Raw genomic sequence first — 19,105 nt, forward strand, 5'->3', positions numbered from 1 at the left:
CCTTACATTTTTCTTAAGCAATCCTTTCTTTGATAATTATTGCTAATTACTAGGTTTTATTACATCCTACTGGTCACTTTGCATTTAAGACTAACCTGGTCCTAGGATTTATCATCATTTAAGGATGAGTTAGGAGTGATAACCTGTGTGTGTACTTACTCTCTGAATATCAACTGAATTAAACTGGCACCAGGCCTAAAGCATGTTTAACAGAATCTATTAATATTCCAGGACTACAATGGTATTTCTTTAACACATTTCCAGAAACCACATGGTAAAGTTCTGTTTCTATTTAGGTTCATTTCCTCTATTTTCTTGGATTTCATTAACACAAATGTTATATAGATGAAAATTTTTTTAAAAATCGGAAATGTTAAGATTTTGCTAATTATCAGACAAATGGAAAAATAAATAAAAGCACCATGAACTGTGTGACTGGGTCACATCACATCACTAGTCATTTTAAAATTACAAATTAAAACAGCAATGAGATACCACCTTAGACCCCTTTGGAGAACAAAAATTAGAAAGTGGATAATGGCAAGTATTGGCAAAAATGGGGGAAGATACACAGGAAACAAGTCATGTGAGGAGGCATTCTGGCATTATTGAGACAAAGTAAGTACAAATGTGCCCTAAGACTCAGTGACCCACTCCTGGGCAAGCAGATTTCAGAGCAATTCTTACACAGGCCTGTGCTAGGAACAAGTTCAGAGATGCTCATCTTGACGCTGTTTATGATAACAGGAAGCACAGGTGTGAAAATGAGTGACATAGGTGTCTGTGCCCTGGGGAACAGTTAAGTAAAATGTGGAATTCTCTGCAGCAGCAAGAAGTAACCAACTACCTGATCCACAGCAACATAAATTAACTTCAGAGCAGTAACTAGTGAGAAAAGTTGGAAAAAGAATGAGACTTAGAGAAGAATATGATTTAGATAAATCAAAACCATGTGCATACATAAAATAACACCACTTGCTAAAAATAAGGATACTTGCATATTTATGGAAAGAAATCAAACATATAGAGTGGATGCTATAGGGCATGGGAATGGGCGTGGGCACCCAGGAGAAGAGAAGGAAAAAAAATAAGAGAGGAGCTTGCATGCCTCAGTGATGGCAATGGCCTGTGGTCAGAGGGGTACAATGATCTCAGCTCTCTGCACCTGGAGTGCGGTATAAAAATACTAAAAAGAAAGAAAGGCTGCAGGCAGGGAAGGGAGAAACAGTGACTGAGCGAGCTACTTTGCCTAAGGGAATTGAACTATTTTGTTTTCTTTGTTATTACAAAAATTCAATAAAACAGATTTTTGTTAGAGTTAAGGAACTCCTGGGTGTTATGAAAAATAAGGATTATAATGCTGTCTTTTCCTCTGTCAATGAGTAAAGTGAAGATGTGAAATGAGTAAAGTGAAGATGTGAAAGCTGCATGTGAAACAGCAGGAGGCATAAGATGGTAACACTACCCCACAGGATAAATTCTGCAATAATCCAAAGGACGAAGACTTACTATGGGGCCACAAAGGCCAGCATTAAGACCATTACCTTGATGATGCCGACCAAAGTTGTTTTCATCATTAAGATGCCTTCAGTAAAAATGGAAATAGCATGAGTAAGCTTGGCAACCTTTAACAAAGAAAAAGAGTTAATGAAGTACTTCTCATAAACGACCCATCACTTCTATGGGAAGCTAAAATAATTGACTGACGGTCCTGGAATGGGCCAAGACACGAGAAGCAGCGTGCAGCTTTAGGACACGTGTATACACGTCCTGGTCAGAAATGAGGTTCTGTGGTGTTGACCACTGTTAGACATACTGGGTGACTGAGTCAGAAGACGTTAAATCGTTCTTTACCCTTTGACCAATCATTTCCCCTTCTTTGGGCCTCAGCATTTCACGCATAAGATGAAAGCAGGACTCAGTGATATGGATGATCCCTTCCAAAAAGAAAAGGCTCAAGGGGATTCTGAGAAGGTAATCTCCTACTGCCATCCACATTCTTTTCAAACAACACCAGGAGACATTGGTAAGGTTGACTGAGGCTACACTTTTGAGTTAGAATCAATGTAGAAATTCTGAGCTTGACAATCTCAATTCCTGATGTAACTTTTGGAGCTATGTCAGAGGATATGAAATTGATGCTTGTTATCACATTTTCAAATTTCACTTGATTTTATTTTTCACATCTTTAAGTTCAGGGAAAAAGAAAAGCAGAGGTGTTTTGGGAAGAACAATTTCTGAGGCTGCTTAACTGTGGAGCGGCCTTAAAAGTCTGGCTGCAAGAAGTGGTTCACGGAATATGGATTACTTTGAGCCACTGATTTTGTGTACAAAGCAGGAACCTGAATGGGAAAAGTCTAGGCAATGTAGCCCAAAGAGAAAAAAGGTTGATGTGCTGAGACTATTCAAAAGAAAAGTAACCAGCTGAGCTCTACTCCCTCTGAGAACATTCTGGCAGGCGAGGCCGTGAATGACACCAGGACAAGTTAACGAAGGTATAATTGCACTAAAATGGCAAAACCTGGTTATTGTTGAGAGTGTGGAAAAAGATCAATAAACCAGAATTGATCTGGTGGTCCTGGGGATATGGCAGGTGACACGGACCTGTGCTATTTCATGGTTTGGGGGTTTCAAAATCAAAAGGCAGAAGTCAAAGGGACACAGCACCTCATATCGTGGGCCAAGCTGGGCATAGTCCCTCAGCTTGTCCTTGTCCAGCCGGGTCGGCACTTCAATGATATCGTGGGTCTGAAGCTTTATGATCTTTAGAAGGGAAGTAAACATGCTTTCCGGAATGATTTGCAAAACCTTTAATGAAAGGGAAAAGAGGAAAAAACAAACCTCTATTTTATTTCTTAGCTGGTAAATGGTATGATGACAGTAAGCACAGTGCCCGTGTATATGAACAGCGCTTCGTCTGCAGGAAGGGCTGCTAAGGGCCTCACAAGAGCTATTTTAACAACTGCTCTCAGGCACAGGGCTACTTTCCTTCAAACATAATTGCTCACAGGATATAGAGCTAATTCTCATAGAAATGATGCAAAAGATGTATCATTTCCACATTACAAGTTTCTAAAAGGCTGAGGTTCAGAGATGTTAAGTAACTTGGCTGTAAAGCCCTCAGCTAGGATGTGACACAGGAAAATTTTGAATCCAGGCCTGTCTGGCTCTATGCTACACCATAAGTTGTTGAAGCAAGGACCAAAATGCTCCTGAAAACTTTGATTAAGTTCCAACTAGAATGTGCTGGATCTAGATCTGGCTCTTTTACCAACTATGACTTTGAAGAAGTCACCAAGATCTCTGTTTCTCCATCTCTACGCCTATAAAATGGGGGCTAATACCATCAGCATTTAAAAAATAGGTATGAAAGTTCTTTGAAAGTAAAAACACAGCTGCACACCCACAGTACTGGTAAGAATAAGTTTATTTTCAGGTATTGCAAATTTCTGGAATTAAATTAAGAATAAGGGAAAGGTATACAACACTACTATGTATAAAACAGATAAATAACAAGGACCTGCTGCAGGGAACTATATTCAATGTCTTGAAATAACCTATATATATGTAAAACTGAAGCACTTTCCTGTACACCTGAGGCTAACACAACATTGTAAATTAACTATACTTCAATTAAAAAAAAAGGATAAGGGAAAGGAACACAGGTGTACTTTTTTCAGGGTCCCAAGCACATCGTTTGTATTTAAAACAGCAGTTAGTTTGCCATTAAAATAAACATCATCTTGATGCATTTCTTACCTTTCTCACATAGGACACCAATTCGCCAGAATAATACTGAGATACACTGAGAAGGTCAGGGCTATTTGCTTGATTAATACGAAGAAGGGGCAGGTCAAGGGCAGAGGCAAGCTGGAAGGAAAATAAGATGTATCTGTTTCTCTGTTTCAAAAAGTCCTAGAAATCTCTCTTTTTCCAGAAACAGTAACATACAACAAAACTCTTGGGCTTTGCCCAAAAAAGAGCAACTACTGAACTTCATCAGTGTCATTCATAGTTTCTGACAAGATACAATTTTTTAAAGCGACAGTCATCTGCTACAGCAGTGGTTCTCAAATTGTGGTCCCTGGACCAGCAGCAACAGCATCACCTGAAACCTTGTCAGAGATGCTGACTCTCTGCCCCACGCAGATTTACTTAATCAGAAACTCCGGGGCTGGGGCCCAGCAATCTGGGCTGTGACAAGCCTTCCAGGTGATTCTCCTGCATGCTCAAATTTGAGCCACTGAGCTACAGAAGGCAGCTACTCCTCTATGGAAATCAGACATTCTGATTGATGGACTACCATACTGCGTCTAATCTAAGATGACACGGCTTGTAAGAAGTGCCATTATTTTATGCACTGCTCAAAAAGAAAAAACATGCCGACAACTATGATATGCCATCAATTATACAACACATCCCAATTACAGAGATGTTAAAATATGAAAGTGCACCTCAGAATTGATATATATGGTAATTCCATCAGAAGACACTGAGTAAATTATTTGTTCATTTATCACGAAATGAAATTACCTTGAGAGAAGGGCCAATCTATGCCCGTGTTGTTTAACATTATTCCCTAACCTTTAGAGGAGATCCTAGATTGTAGCAGAGGCTCAACAAGAATTTTTTTAAATGAATAAAAGGATTTTATTCATGTCTAGGGAATAAAGGACCCATAGGACACACATTTTTAGTATCCTGTAAAACTTTAAAAAAATCTATTTCTTCATTTAAAAACAATTTTCTCTAAGACACTCTAACTTCTATTATTAATTCAAACTTTATTTCTGGCATCTTTTGCAACTATGCTCTCGTGAAAAACTTCCTAACAATTTTCAGTCTATAAAAATACTTAAATTAACCAACTTTCTAAAAGGGTGAAATCTTGAACTGAATTAATGAATGAGGTAATAATGAAGGCCAACTCTTCCCTAGTAACTGAGAATGCAATCTCACTGTTATCTGCTTACCTTTAGGAATGTAGCTCTGAGTTTAGTGACCATGGATGGGTTTACCCTTATGCTCTCTTGCATGATAGATGTGAAACTGTAAAAAGAGATAAATAGTAAGGAAACATTCATAATGGCCTTCATTGAGGACAAATGCCAGGCTGTCCATGTTACCTGTCAATTAACTGCCAAGCAAAAGAAAGGTCCCCAACGATCTGCATTGTGATCAGGACCTCCTCTTTAATGTTAATGGTTCGGATCATTTGGTGGAGAAACTTGCGAGTATCAGCAAGAAATTGACACACTTGCAGATTTGATTCCAACTGGTGAAATTCTTGAACCTGAGTTACATAAACACACTGGATTTTAAAATTCTGAATGGCCTGTATAGTGTCCACTTTTCCTTGAAAACACTTCCAATAAAGCGCACTACTTACTAAGAATGTCTTGGCAAAATTTTAATTTCAAATTATAATTTCAGAAATGTATAAGCCAAGTCAGAAAACAATGCATAATTTCTGAGATTAGAAAATGTTCCACAATTTCTTATCCTGTACATATATGACATAATAAGCAAATATTCCCATTTTCCATTTCAGTATCAATAAACATGTATTGAAAAATCCTTCTAATTCTGAAAATTTGCAGGATTGTTAAAAAACAAAATAAGTCACATCACAACCAAGGTGCTGGCACTTGCACATCTTTAAGTTCTTTTGATGGGCTCTTTAAAACAAAATAATGATTCCACAGCGTTTTGACATTTTAAATACATAATTCAAGGAGCCTGGGCTACATGCCAAAAGAAATAATGCAAAAGAGAAAAAGTATCAGAGATTTACAAAGTTGCTTATAGTGGTACTATAGACTAGAAAATCCAAAAAACAACCAAAATAGAAATAGCACAAGTGAGCAATTGTTCTGGAATAGCTAGGGAAACTGGCATGCTAACAATGGAGCATTATACTGTGTTGCTATAATAGTGGCCATCCTAAAATCCTTGCAAAAGTAAGAAAGAGCCTATAAGAAAGTCTTGCAAGTGAAAAAAGTCTTAATGTACACTTATATCAATTGGAAAGGGTTCCAGACGAGGATGGATGATGTTTCATATAATCTATATGTTTATTGTTCTGATGCTTTTGTTTATTTTCCTGGTTAAACATACAATTAAACTTTTAAGAGTGTGGAGGTATAGGAATTCCCTGGTGGTTAGGATTTGGCGCTTTTACTGCTGTGGCCTGGGTTCAATCCCAGGTCGGGGAACTGAGATCCCGCAAGCCACGTGGTGTGGTCAAAATTTTAAAAATAAAAAAAAGGATATTATAAAAAAAAAAAAGGAGTGTGGAGGTATAATTCCTTTTTTTTGTACAATCATTTTTAAGTAGATAAAAGGAAACTTTTTTTCAGAAAAAATACATCACTTTAAAAGCATATGATCGTTATACAACTATTCTCATTTTTGTGTATCCATCCCTTTCCAGGTTTTCTCCCCAAGGCACACACTTTTTACAAACCTAAAAGTAGCGCATACAGTGCAATTTTGTTTTTGCTTTTACCTCCTTACCACAGTTTTCCCAATGTTTCTATACTGTCTTCATAATTTTTTTTCCAAGACTACATGTTCCTGCAAATTGAAGTATCATAGTTTTTACTACCATTCTCTTTATTATTGTCATTTAATTATTTTCGCAATTTTAGGGCACTGCATATAATATTACAGTGAACACATTAATTTATATTGCTTTTGCTTCTGATAAAATATTCTCTTAATTTCCAGGAGCAGACTCCTGGGTAGGTCAAAAAATATGATTCATGATCCGAGAACTGTCATTTAAAAAGACTTGCCTTACCTCTTCCAAAGCCTGTATTAGTTGCACAGTTTTTCTGCCCGCAGCAGTAGAATCATCATAATTTAAAGACAATATTTGTTTTGAGATCTCTCTGAACCAAGCTTGAAGATTTTCTATTAATACAAAAACAAGAAAAGACTACTGAAATCCCAGAATTCCTGCAGTGGTGGCTTTGAATTTAATTAAGTAATCCTTTACAAATCTAGCTCTTAGTCACAGAGCTTTTACTATGTACCTAACATTGGTCTTAGGAATTTTCCAAACAATAACAACAAAAATGCCTTGGGCATGTGACCTAGTAGAAGAGATGAAACTTTCTATATAAATAGCTTAGTTTATAACACCTGGCAGAAAAGGGTTAAAGGCCCAAGTTTTGGGTGGGCCAAAAAGTGCCTTTGGTTTTTTAAGTAAAAATAAAAGACACATTTTTCATTTTCACCAAGAACTTTATTGAACAATGTAATCACACTTCTGTTCCACTACTTTCTGCCAATTTTCAGGCAACTTCATAATTCCATCTTCCCAGAACTTTCTATGTTTTTGAGCAAAGAACTGTTCCAGGTGCCTTTTACAGTCTTCCAGGGAACTGAAATTTTTTCCATTAAGAGAATTTTGTAAAGACCGAAATAAAGGGAAATCCAAAGGTGCAATGCCAGGTGAATATGGCAGATGAATCAGAACTTCCCAGCCAAGCTGTAACAGTTTTTGCCTGGTCATCAAAGAAACATATGGTCTTGAGTTATCCTGATGGAAGATTATGCGCTTTCTGTTGACTAATTCTGGACACTTTTCGTCGAGTGCCACTTTCAGTTAGTCTAATTGGGAGCAGTACTTGCTGGCATTAATCATTTGGTTTTCCAGAAGGAGCTCATAATAGAAGACTCCCTTCCAATCCCACCATATACACAACATCACCTTCTTTGGATGAAGACCGGCCTTTGGTGTGGTTGGTGGTGGTTCATTTCGCTTGCCCCACGATCTCTTCCATTCCACATTATTATACAGTATCCACTTTTCATTGCCCATCACAATTTGTTTTAAAAACGGAACGCTTTCATTACATTTCAGTAGAGAATTGTATGTGGAAATATGGTCAAGAAAGTTCTTTTTGCTTCACTTATGTGGAACCCAAACATCAAAGCGATTCACATAACCAAGCTGGTGCAAATGACTTTCAACTTTTTTTGTTTTAAATTGATTTATTTTTGGCTGCCTTGAGTCTTCGTTGCTGTGCGTGGGCTTTCTCTAGTTGCGGTGAGCGGGGGCTACTCTTCGTTGTGGTGCACAGGCTTCTCACTGCGGTGGCTTCTCTTGTTGCGGAGCACGGGCTCTAGGAGCACGGGCTTCAGTAGTTGTGGCACATGGGCTCAGCAGTTGTGGCTAGCGGGCTCTAGAGTGCAGGCTCAGCAGTTGTGGCGCACGGGCTTAGCTGCTCTGTGGCATGTGGGATCTTCCCGGACCAGGGCTGGAACCCATGTCCCCTGCATTGGCAGGTGGATTCTTAAGCACTGCACCACCAGGGAAGCCCAGACTTTCAACTCTTGATTTGGATATTTTGAGTATGTCGGCTATCTCCCGTGTGGTAAAACGTTGATTGTTCTCAATTATTGTTTCCATTTGATTGCTATTGAACCAACTGGTCTACCTGACTGCGGCGCATCATCCAGAGAGAAATCTCCAGCACGGAACTCTGCAAACCACTTTTGACACGTTCGATCAGCCACAGTACCTTCTCCATAACTGCACAAACCTTTTTGTGCGTTTCAGTTGTGTTTTATACCTTTCTTGAAACATAATATGCCACAAATGTTGTTTTTCTTCCATCTTCAATATTAAAATGGCATTCAAAAATTCACCAATTTGTATGTGTTTTTTTAAATGCATGCTGATGTGACAGGTGTCACATACAATCTAACAAAATTGTTTCAAATGAAGTTAAAGACAACTAAGTGCTACTAGAGCCACCTTACGGGAAAAACTGAACAAACCTTTTGGCCCACCCAATAAATGTTGTAAACTGATGTGTGCAAAGACAGTAGTGCAGGTGGGGAGGAGTCAGGAAGGAAGTGAAGGATGTGACACAGAGTTAAGAGGATGGGTAGAGGTCTGGACAGGCAGAGGGAGGGAGAGGGAAAATCTGTCCCTAGATGAAGAGACAGACATGAGCAGAGGCTTTGGGGCAAAATGACAATGGCGCGTCTTGGAGGGCAAAGAGGGACCAACATGCAGGAGAGTGAAGTGTGAGTGGTGAGTTGTGGGGAGTCTGAATGGATTAGGTGGCGCCATTTGCTAACCAGCCAGGCATTTCTCAAGGCAGAGATGGGGAAGGCCGTTAACATGCTCTGAGGACCCTCAGTGAATCAGGCCAAGTTTTAAGCTTAGTCTCATTTAATTTTCACAAAAATCTATGGAGTAGGAATTAAAAGCCATTTCTCAGATGAGGAAGCTGATGCCCAGAGATATTAAGAACCCTCTGCTGCGTCACACAGTTACTAAATGGAAGAGCCAGGACGTGCAAACCGTCAAAGGCTTCGCTCTTTTCACTTCACCAAGTTGATTCTGTAAAGGTTTTTTGTTTTATCAATGGAATGATTTCACTTTAATAAAAGCACTTAAGGGCTTATAATCTAAGTTATTTTAAGAATTGACATAAAGAATTAGCTATAATTTTAAAGATTTTTTGTAGGACTGAGGGACAGCTATGGAGTAGCTGAAAGAACATAGGAGGTAATGAGTGAGATACAGGCTCTGGACCTTTGTTACCCTCGGCAAGTGATTATAAAATAATAAAGATGTTTATCTCACAGGGTTCTAAGGATCAAATGAGAAATATCTGTGAAAGTACTTCCTAACTGAAATATGCTATAGAGCCAAAAAAGTATAAGATATTGTTTTGAATAAGCTTTGAAACATTGCTGGTATTTATAAGAACTTAAAAGAGACTAGAATACAGATTAATGTGTCTGATTAGACAACTAATCTGGTTAGATTGGTCCTGGTAATTCTTTGTTTTTTAGATACAATATGCTGACCTGCAAAACATGTTGCCAATTTATATCACACCACTAAAAACTGCTCTAGTTTTTCCAATAGGAATATTAATGAAATTTGGACATATTTTTTGACCAGCAACAAATAAATCAAATACAATAGTCATAAGCTTGTATTAACAATAGTGAAGCTTTTTAAAATAAAAATCTATATTATTCATCAATTCTACTGTATAATTAACTTTATCGGAAATAAATTTGACAGTTAAAACAAATATTAAGCATCAAAAAAAATAATTTGTCACCTTAAAATTCAGAATGGTTTTTCAGGGGCAATTTGAAAGGATCCTATCTATAGGACAGGAGCCTTCAAAAATTTGAAGTGATACCACAATTTTCCTACAGATAAAATTTCCTAAAAGAGGCAAGATTAAAATTGTTAAAGTAAAACTTGAGCTATGTTGTTTCAAAACAGTCTGCAGGTCCCCACTTGTGCCACTAGATGGCAGATGCGTCAGTGAAGAAGAACCAAACAGGACTGAACACAAGACTCTTAAGATATCATTTATGTTAGCAGTTGGTAATATTCTTGGGTGAAGTATCCTGAGAAGATCATGAAAGTTATGCCCTCATCCCCATGCACATAAAATTACACACTAATGACACACCAGTTCTGCATACTATGGTGGTAGGGGGAGGATATGACTCTATAAAATACTATTGTATTTATGAACCGGAGTACAAGAACCCATGATTTAGCCCAACCTCTTACTTCAAAGATAAGAAACCTGAAGTCCAGAGAGAATATGAGATTGCCCAAGGGAGCACAAGGCTAGAGCAACCAAAACTAAACTTCTGATCTTCATTAGCAACATCCCAGCATACAATGAGGACACAGTAATGACTTTTTACTCTGCTAGTTTCTAATAATCTGTGTATACTTTTCAAACACACCAATAACTCCTCTTCAGCAATTACCATTTTTCTCCACTCTGGTTAGGGGTTTCACTCCTGAAAAGACATCAGCAAGCTCCGTCATCCGCTCTGAGCCCTCCTTCTTGTAATGTTCCCATTTGGCCTGCTTTTCTGAAAGCATTTGCTTGAACATCTGTTGAAGAGACAGAAGAGATTTACTGATTTAAGAGAAAATCCAGCTTAGGCAGTTTACTAAGAAAGCCTGAGCGAAACCCAATTTATTATAAAAATAGGTGCCTGACATCAGTCTGATGCCACCTCTTAAGCATTACTACTTTATACAAATTGGGGGGCAAAAGCTAGACCATCTCTAAGACAGTGGCTCTCAGACCAACTGAGGCAAGGCGAGTGTTGGTTCTGAATTGGCATTAATGTCTAGGGCTAGTTCCTGAGGCCACCTGATCCAAACCCCCAAAGTTACTTTTACAGAACCTGGACATTCCCAGGCGTCTGTGATTTTTATTATGTCCATAGAGGCTTTTTTAGGAGTAAGAGACCAAGCCCAGAATTTCCTTGACTGAACTCAAATCCTCAAGGTCCTTAGGTCAACCTTGTTAAAATGCAAACTACCACCCTACTTAGGCCCTCTCCAACAGGTTCTCGTGGCTTTTAAGATGAAGACTAACACCCTGCAAGGCCCAGCGCAGGCTGCCCACCTGTCAACCTCACTTCCTACCACCTTTCTCTTGCATTCTCTCCCCTGCAGCCAACTGGTCTCTCAGATCCTAGAACTGGCCAGGCTCTTCCCTACCCAAGAGGACTTAGACATAATCTGTCCTCTCGCTGGGATGTTCTTCATCATGCTCCCCCATCTTTGTCTTAGCTAACTAACAGGTTCCTTCCTCAGCTCCCTTCTGAAACTCTTGCTTCTCTTCTCAGGGAAGCTGTCAAAGCTAGGACAGGATCCTTTATTTTAGGTACCCAGAGACCTATGTTCCTCTCCTATAGAGCGTATACCTGCTTTTACTCATTTTCATTTGTGTAATTCTCTGATTACTGTCCGCATGCCTCATTAGACTGTAACTTCCACCATCTGGTGCATTTTTTCCTATCACTGTATCCCTAATGACAGTAGGCACTAAATGCTTGTTGTTTAATCCTGTCCTTTTCCTATAAGAATGATCTCAGACAGCTAGAATCTGTAGCCTGAATCAGAGACACAGCTATAAAATCCTAATCTTTAAAAAAATTTTTAAGCATAAAAAAACTAAGACTTTGGTGATTATTTATTCAATATTTTTACCTCTTTGAGTATAAACTCAAATTGTGCAGTATCCAACAGCAATTGAAAGAGGATCTTGGGATTGTACCTAGAGTCTGTTAGAATCTGGTCCTTGATTTGACGAAGGCGTTTGTTGTTTGGGTCACAGGCTAGACATGGGAGAAAAAGAGTTTCCAATTTATTAAATGTGTAGAAAATATCTATAATAAATAAGATGAATTCTTAAATACTTTCATTTCCCTTTTAAGCATTTAAAAAGTAATAAGCAAAATGTATATCGATAATAGGTAGTAAAATAAATTATATTACACCTATGCTATGGAGTATGCACAACTGAACGGTTAAATATGACATTGAATCTGACATGGAATGTCATCGTGATGTATTGTCGAATGAAAAAAGCAAACTGAGCACAGTGTTGCCAAATTTTTTAAGCGTTGTGTGGGTGGTTTATTATCGATTGTCCAATATGATGGGTCGAGCCTTTTGGCACCATTTCCTAAGTGCGTGGCCTCCTTGTGTCCTGTTTGAAGCTGCTTTTGTTTTAAGCATTGATCTCTGCCATTCAACTATGGACAGGTGTGCAGAAAAGATTTAACACAGCAGGCCCAAGACTGCCGTCTTCAAAAAGGCTTGTTTGCAAGGCCGGCTCTTGGCTGGCATTAGGGAATGTGGATTTTGGAAGAGTTCCCACCATGTTGAGAACTGGTAAGAATGGCCCACCATGCTTTAACTCTTTGTACAATGTGGTTTATTATGAACACCTGCTTTCCTCTGGGAGTTTGGAATTTTGTTACCTGCCAGGTAGAGGCTGCCTTGATGAGCCCCCGATAAAATCCTGGGCACTGAGTTTCTAATGAGTTTCCCTGGTTGGCAACATTTCACACATACTGCCACAACTCATTGCTAGGGGAATTAAATGCATCCTGTGTGACTCCATCAGGAGAGAACTCTTAAAAGCTTGTGCCTGGTTTCCTCTGGACTTCACCTCAGGCACCTTTTCCCTCTGCTGATTTTGCTTTCTATCTTTTTCCTGTTACAAACCATCGCCATAAATACTACTATATGCCGAGTCTAGTAAAGCATTGAACCTGGGGTGGTCTTGGGGACCACTGATACGACAGGGAAGCAGGGTTACCCACACAAAGATGTGGCACCTCCAAACAGGAAGAACCAGACCTGAGACCATTCTGCTCTTTGTAAAGGCATGACTGGCACTCAGAGCTTTCTGGATTATCCACCACCTAGACCCCTCTCAGCCAGAGAGCTTACGGCTACTAGGCCAAGTTCACAAAATTAGGCAGTGATGACCCAGGGATAAGACACCAGATGTCTTGATTCCCTGGTCAGCATCTCAGTTGCCAAGCTAAATCATTTCAAATAAAATAAACATTATGTTTTAAAAGTATATAGGATAAAAAATACTGATATATGCTGAAATTGGTTTACGGGGTCAATTATTTATGTAAGAAAGAAAAATAAAATAGGATAAGGTAAAATGTTTACAAGTAAAAGCTACTTAGATTGCAAATAAAGTCAAAATAAAAACTTTAAGACAATAAACACTGTCAGAAAGTTCACAGCTGATAAGGTACAAGGACCCTGATAGTTGCTCTAATATCATCCGTGCTCATTCCTGCTTTCCAAGCCCTCCCGTCAGCATCTTAGGAGGTCCGGCATGTACAGAACGACCATGCTTTCCGAGCACATGTCAGTGGTGTTTTTGGTGCTTCAGGCACGGTGAAGCCTGAGCAAGGCTATTTTACATATTGATTTCCAAGTTACTCCATCGGAAAGAGACTCATGACAACCTGGAGGAGGGCTCAGTTTCCATGGGAAACTGCAGAGTTCTGATTTACCATGCATTCTCCAGAACTCCCTAGGAAGAAATATATTGGCACTGATGACACTGATCACACAGAGACAATTTTTCAGCTTCTTGTTTGCCTAACTTAAAAAAAAACAAACAAACTTGGAAGGAGTTCCACTTGTCTTTATATTAACTCTAATTCAACAAGAAACCTTCTGATACTAATTTGCTTTCATTTTTGCACAGGAGACATCACTGTGCATTAACAGTTAGCTGCAGAGAGTTAACAGGAGGGAATACGAGAAATCTGTGCCTTCCTTTCTGCACGCCATGGCCAAAACACCATGAAAGCTAAATAAGCAGTTACTTTCCCCACATATGACTCACAGCCAGATACACAAATCATTTGATTCTTGTAAACTCTGACCTTGTGCAATCAGGTCAGACAATTGCCAGCTCAGAAATGGAAACAGATGTGGCCGAAAAGCAGAGAACCTGGCAAGCCTAGGCTGTCCCTGGCAGGGGCACAAATCCAGGAGACCGCTGGCTTCCAGAATGTAGGCACGGCTGTCAGGCACAGTTGTCGAGAAGACAAAGAGGAGGCTGAGTCACTAGAAACCCACAGTTGCCTTTACGACAGGATAAAGAGAGGGCTCGAATTGTTTATATGCTTCAGAATGTAAGACTTTTGGTAAAGAAGATTACAAGCTGAGTCAACGTAGTAAAATCCTCAAATTAGGACTGGATTTCATGTTAAACATAAACTCGACTAATTAAAGACTAGTCCACTAGATGATTCGGCCCTGTATTCATGCTGAGAGTAAACTGGAGAGAGATCTAGGCCAAGAATTGAAATGATGAAAAAAACAAAACTGGAAAGCAGCATTTGTGGGAAAGATTTAAGAAGCTGGAGATTTCTGGTGTGAAGAGGGAAGGCTGAAGAGAAATTCCACATTTTCAAAGAGATGAAGGATGAAGAAGTCCACCTGCTGTTCTCACTGCTGACCACTCACAGGATGCGGAGACAGGCGGCAGCTAGAGGAAGCGTCAAGGGCATCTTGCCTGGACGGTTTGGGAGACGGGGCTACTGTGTTACCGAGGTAGGCTGCAAGATTATCTGGCGTGTGGACAGTTTTTCTTTGAGAGACACAGTCTTACTTGAAAGAACAAGGAGGTGTTGAAAGTGGGACCAGGGTAGGTGCTCAAGGAAAGTTAGCTGAGTGAAAAACAAAAAGCAGAGGCTTGGCTTTCCAGAGCTGCTAAATGACACCACTCTTAGGGGAAGGAGTGTGCAGCTCTGGAGGAGGGAACTCTTTAGTAATTAATATTGATCGAGCATTTACTAAGTATGAGGACTGGGTCAGCTCCGAATAAGCTCAGGTATTAGTCCAACCTACTTAATTTTGTACTATTAAACCAGGGGTTTTAAACTCATGGGTTTAGGGAATTCCCTGGCGGTCCAGTGGTTAGGACTCTGCAATTTCACTGCCACAGGCCCGGGTTCTGTCCCTGGTTGGGGAGCCAGGATTCTGAAAGCCGTGCGGCAGAAAAGCTCCTGAGTCTGATGGCTAATAGGGTCTCAGAGAGGGTCATGACCCAGAAAAGATTAAGACCCCATCTACCATAATTAAGCACCCGGGTCTAGTCAGTTCCTCAGCAAAATGCAGCCATGTTTCTCTGTCCTTCCAAAATCATACTTTTCTTCCATCATTTCCCCAGACTAGAATTTCTTCTGCTTTTTACTATAAAATCCTATCAAGGGCTAGTCAGTTCCTGTCTCCTCTGTGGAGCCTTGTTAGACCACCTCTGCCCTTCTACCCCAAGCAATGTTTCTCTCCTGCTCTGGGCTCCGGACTCAAATCCTACCAACTATTTTACACATCTGGCTGTTAGGTGCTGCCCTGGCCCTTGTATTAGTTTCCTATTGCAGCTGTAACAAATTACCATAAACTCAGTGGCCTAAAAATGACACAAATTTATTCTCTCACAGTTCCAGAGGTGAGAAATCGGAATGGGTTTCACTAGGCTAAAATCAAGGTAGCAGCAGGGCTGTGTTCTTTTTTGGAGGCTCCAGGGGAAAACAGTTTTTTTGTCTTTTCCAGCATCTAGAAGCTGCCTGTACTCCTTTGCTTGTGGCCCTTTCCATCTTTAAAGCCAGCAATGGTCTACTGAGTCTTTTTCATGATGCCATCTGTCTAGTTCTGACTCTTCTGCTTCCAGAAGAGTCCAGTTTAAGGATATCCCAGTTTAAGGACACTTGTAATTATGCTGGGCCCACTGGGATAATCTCCTTTCTTTAAGGTCAGCTAATTAGCAACATGAATTCCATCTGCAACTTGAATCCCCCTTTGCCATGTAATTTAACATGCCCACAGGTTCCAGGGACTAGGCCATGGACATTTTTGGGAGGGTGGGGTGGGAAGCCATTATTCTGCCTACTACAGATCTGCACCTATACTTTTTCATATGTAGACATCTGATCTCCTCAGTCTGACCAGTGACAAGCTCCTCAAACTTGGGAGGTAAATTTCCTCATATGCCCAAGCACCTAACAGGACCTGACACAGGGGCTGTTCAGGTGGGCCACTGCTTTATCCAAATTGACACAAAAATGACTAACTTAGAAAAGCAGCTTGATTCTCATTGAAGGGCTAAACCACTTTGCATCACGCAGCAGATCTGGGTTCGGACGGCTATATATGGATGAATACAGATGGGCACACCTTTTCGTGTGTTACCTGAGTCTGCGGTATGAAGCATCAGCCAACGAATGGTGACATTGCAGTCTCTCAGGCAGTTCAGAAGCCTCGGGATGTTATCCAGAACCAGATCCTCCCTCAAACAACCTTCTTTCAGGAACTGCTGCGCTTGTACGTGCGCCCTTCCGCTGACAGTAGCGTATCTGCTTGCCTGTGAAAAGAAAAAAAGACCTGAATTACGTTTCAGAGAAAGAGAGAATCACTTATCTTGAAAGTGAATCACACTCAAAAGAATCCCTCGACAAACAGTAACATTTCTATATGAGACAAATAGCACACGGACTGTAGTTGATAAGGCTCAAAGGCAAGTGGCTTATTGGATATTTTTGAAAAGAGCACTGGACTTAGAATTGAGAGACTAACATCTAGAAATATTGGTGTGACTTTGGATTTAACCTCTGAGTACTGGTCTCTTCAAACGTAAACTGGAGAACTGGAGTCGCTGGCTCCTGGTGTCGCTTCTATTCGTAACTTGGATGGAAAGAGACACAAAGGCAGAAGCTAAATTGACCATTCTTCCTATTATTATCGACTAACAAGGCAGAGCAGAGCAGAAATACTCAAAAGGTGAGTTTCTACATATAAAAGCTTAACAAAAGAAATACATCTCAGCATATCAAAACTGACCAGCCTTTTTGGAAATTTGGTCATTCTGCTTTACCTAAAGCAAGAGTTAAATGGTAAACATCATCAACCTAGTCAGGTTAGTTTAAAACAACCACAAGATGTGGCACTGGAAGCCTCTGAAGAACTTCTTGTAATGTCATGAACGAGAAGATGTGATTTTTGGAAAGGAATTTCAGTCATGAAAAATTAACGCTCTGGGGCCAGTAAGTATGGGAGCGCCACTTTCTCTAATATATCTCTAGGGGATGTGCCAAAACTGAAATTATTTTGTGCATTATTTATGGAATTCAATTTGCTTGAATAAAACATGCTGAAGTTCCTTGAGTCAGTATTATTCTATGCACATTTGGAAACTCAAAAACTCAGACAGATAGGCTGAGGAAGATAATCACTGTTTAGAAATAGCAAGTATGCTCCCCAATAAAAAGATTTTATTTTGATTCTTCTGTTTACTCAGATATTTATTTCCTTTTGCCCTGGGTTCTCATCAGAGACAGAATATAGCCATTTCAACTTTAAGGAGATGCCTGTCTTTAGTCTTGTTGCTTACTTCACACACCCGAAATGATGAGCTTAAATTACAGTGAAAGGGTGTATTGTCCACATCCAGTTACCATCTTCAACACTCATCCTACTGATGAAAACATTAAAATTCTTGCTACTAGTGAAGGGAGCTCTGTTCATGAGGACAGTCTTTGAGCAGGAGTAAATGAAGTCACCTGGGGCCAGATGTCACACTGGTTCATTTTAGGGTGTTGACTCTTCCTCAGGATCCAAGTCTCCAATTTATACGGCCCACATAAGTTAAAATTCTACAATTACCTCTCTTATTCCGATGTGCAAAATTCACCTTTCATTAATCATTGCACTAAAATGTCTATGTGGGCATCTTCCAAATCGCTTAAGAAATCTCCTTAGCTCGTTTCCTACGCCATTAAAGCTGGTGTGCAGTTGTTTGAGAATCCTCCCGATTAGCCAGAACCTACCTGTTCTCTGACGTTTGAAAGGTCCAGGGTATTGTTTAAAGCAGTTTTTGCAGCTTTGTAGGGTTCCCAAGCATCTGCTAGATTAACTGTGATCCCCATGTAAATACTAATTACCTGAAAGAAAAGACAATCGTTCAGTATTTGTTAAATATCTACTCGCTTCAAGGCAAGGGGCTGGGAAAATACAAAGTTATAGAAGACATCACCCACTCCTTCAAGTTTAAATGCCGTTCCAGTGAAAAACCAAGATTTTCCAAATATACAGGGAAGTGGTTTTCCTTATGAGCACTTGGGAACAAGAGTGACTATTAAATGTTGCTATTCATGGGAAAATAACTAAAACAAGGTTTTCCTTTCAAACTGCTATGTGTAGGATTCCTTGGATGAACAAAAATGAAAGGGGAAAGAAAAGTAGATACTTTGACTGGAGCAGGGGTTTTCCCAAACATTTTCATCTCACCTTTATACTCTTAAAATCAAACTAAACTTGTCCCCCAAATTTCTGTGAGCAGAGTGGCATTGTGTTTCACATTCATTCTTTTTAAAATTATATGCAGTCCCTCTTTATCCCTATTAATATTCTCCTTTAAAACTCTTTATGGTCTAATATTTTCTCACTAGCTTTTTATTGGTTGGCATTTGGCTGGCATATCTTTTATTTTATTTATTTATTTTTAAAAATTCCTTTATTTTCAGCGTGCCAGGGTGCTTTTCCAGGAATGTATCTTGTAAGTATCATGTAATTGGACTTTGACCTTCCTTAATACTAAAAGTGTTTCTGAGTATAGCATTATGGACAGAACCTCTTTGTTACGCTTAGGCAAACGAAGCCAGACTCTCGGAACTTTCCTCTTGGCTACTCAACTCCCAGCACATGGGTAATAGGAAGCATCATCTCCTAATTGTAGGCTGCTCTTCTCCCCAGTAAAGCTCC

The 19,105-nt window shown here is 39.7% G+C and overlaps 1 protein-coding gene across 6 annotated transcripts in view; it reads right to left on the reverse strand.

The window, feature by feature from the left end:
- WASHC5 (WASH complex subunit 5) overlaps window positions 1–19,105 on the reverse strand; it is a 76,584-nt gene that overhangs the window by 44,287 nt on the left and 13,192 nt on the right. For all 6 annotated transcript variants that reach the window (XR_009559655.2, XR_009559656.2, XM_030875770.3 and 3 more), the window contains 10 exons: window positions 18,172–18,285; window positions 16,538–16,709; window positions 12,011–12,138; window positions 10,771–10,900; window positions 6,803–6,915; window positions 5,127–5,293; window positions 4,974–5,049; window positions 3,760–3,870; window positions 2,668–2,808; window positions 1,545–1,625 (listed from right to left, as the gene is read on the reverse strand). Coding sequence is in view for 4 of the 6 variants with exons in the window: in XM_030875770.3 (XP_030731630.1) it covers window positions 1,545–1,625; window positions 2,668–2,808; window positions 3,760–3,870; window positions 4,974–5,049; window positions 5,127–5,293; window positions 6,803–6,915; window positions 10,771–10,900; window positions 12,011–12,138; window positions 16,538–16,709; window positions 18,172–18,285 (1,233 nt within the window). In the remaining 2 variants the exon portion in view is untranslated. The remainder of the gene's footprint in view (window positions 1–1,544; window positions 1,626–2,667; window positions 2,809–3,759; window positions 3,871–4,973; window positions 5,050–5,126; window positions 5,294–6,802; window positions 6,916–10,770; window positions 10,901–12,010; window positions 12,139–16,537; window positions 16,710–18,171; window positions 18,286–19,105) is intronic.

This window comes from Globicephala melas, chromosome 17 (assembly GCF_963455315.2).
Source record: "Globicephala melas chromosome 17, mGloMel1.2, whole genome shotgun sequence".
NCBI classification, from domain to species: Eukaryota; Metazoa; Chordata; class Mammalia; order Artiodactyla; family Delphinidae; genus Globicephala; species Globicephala melas.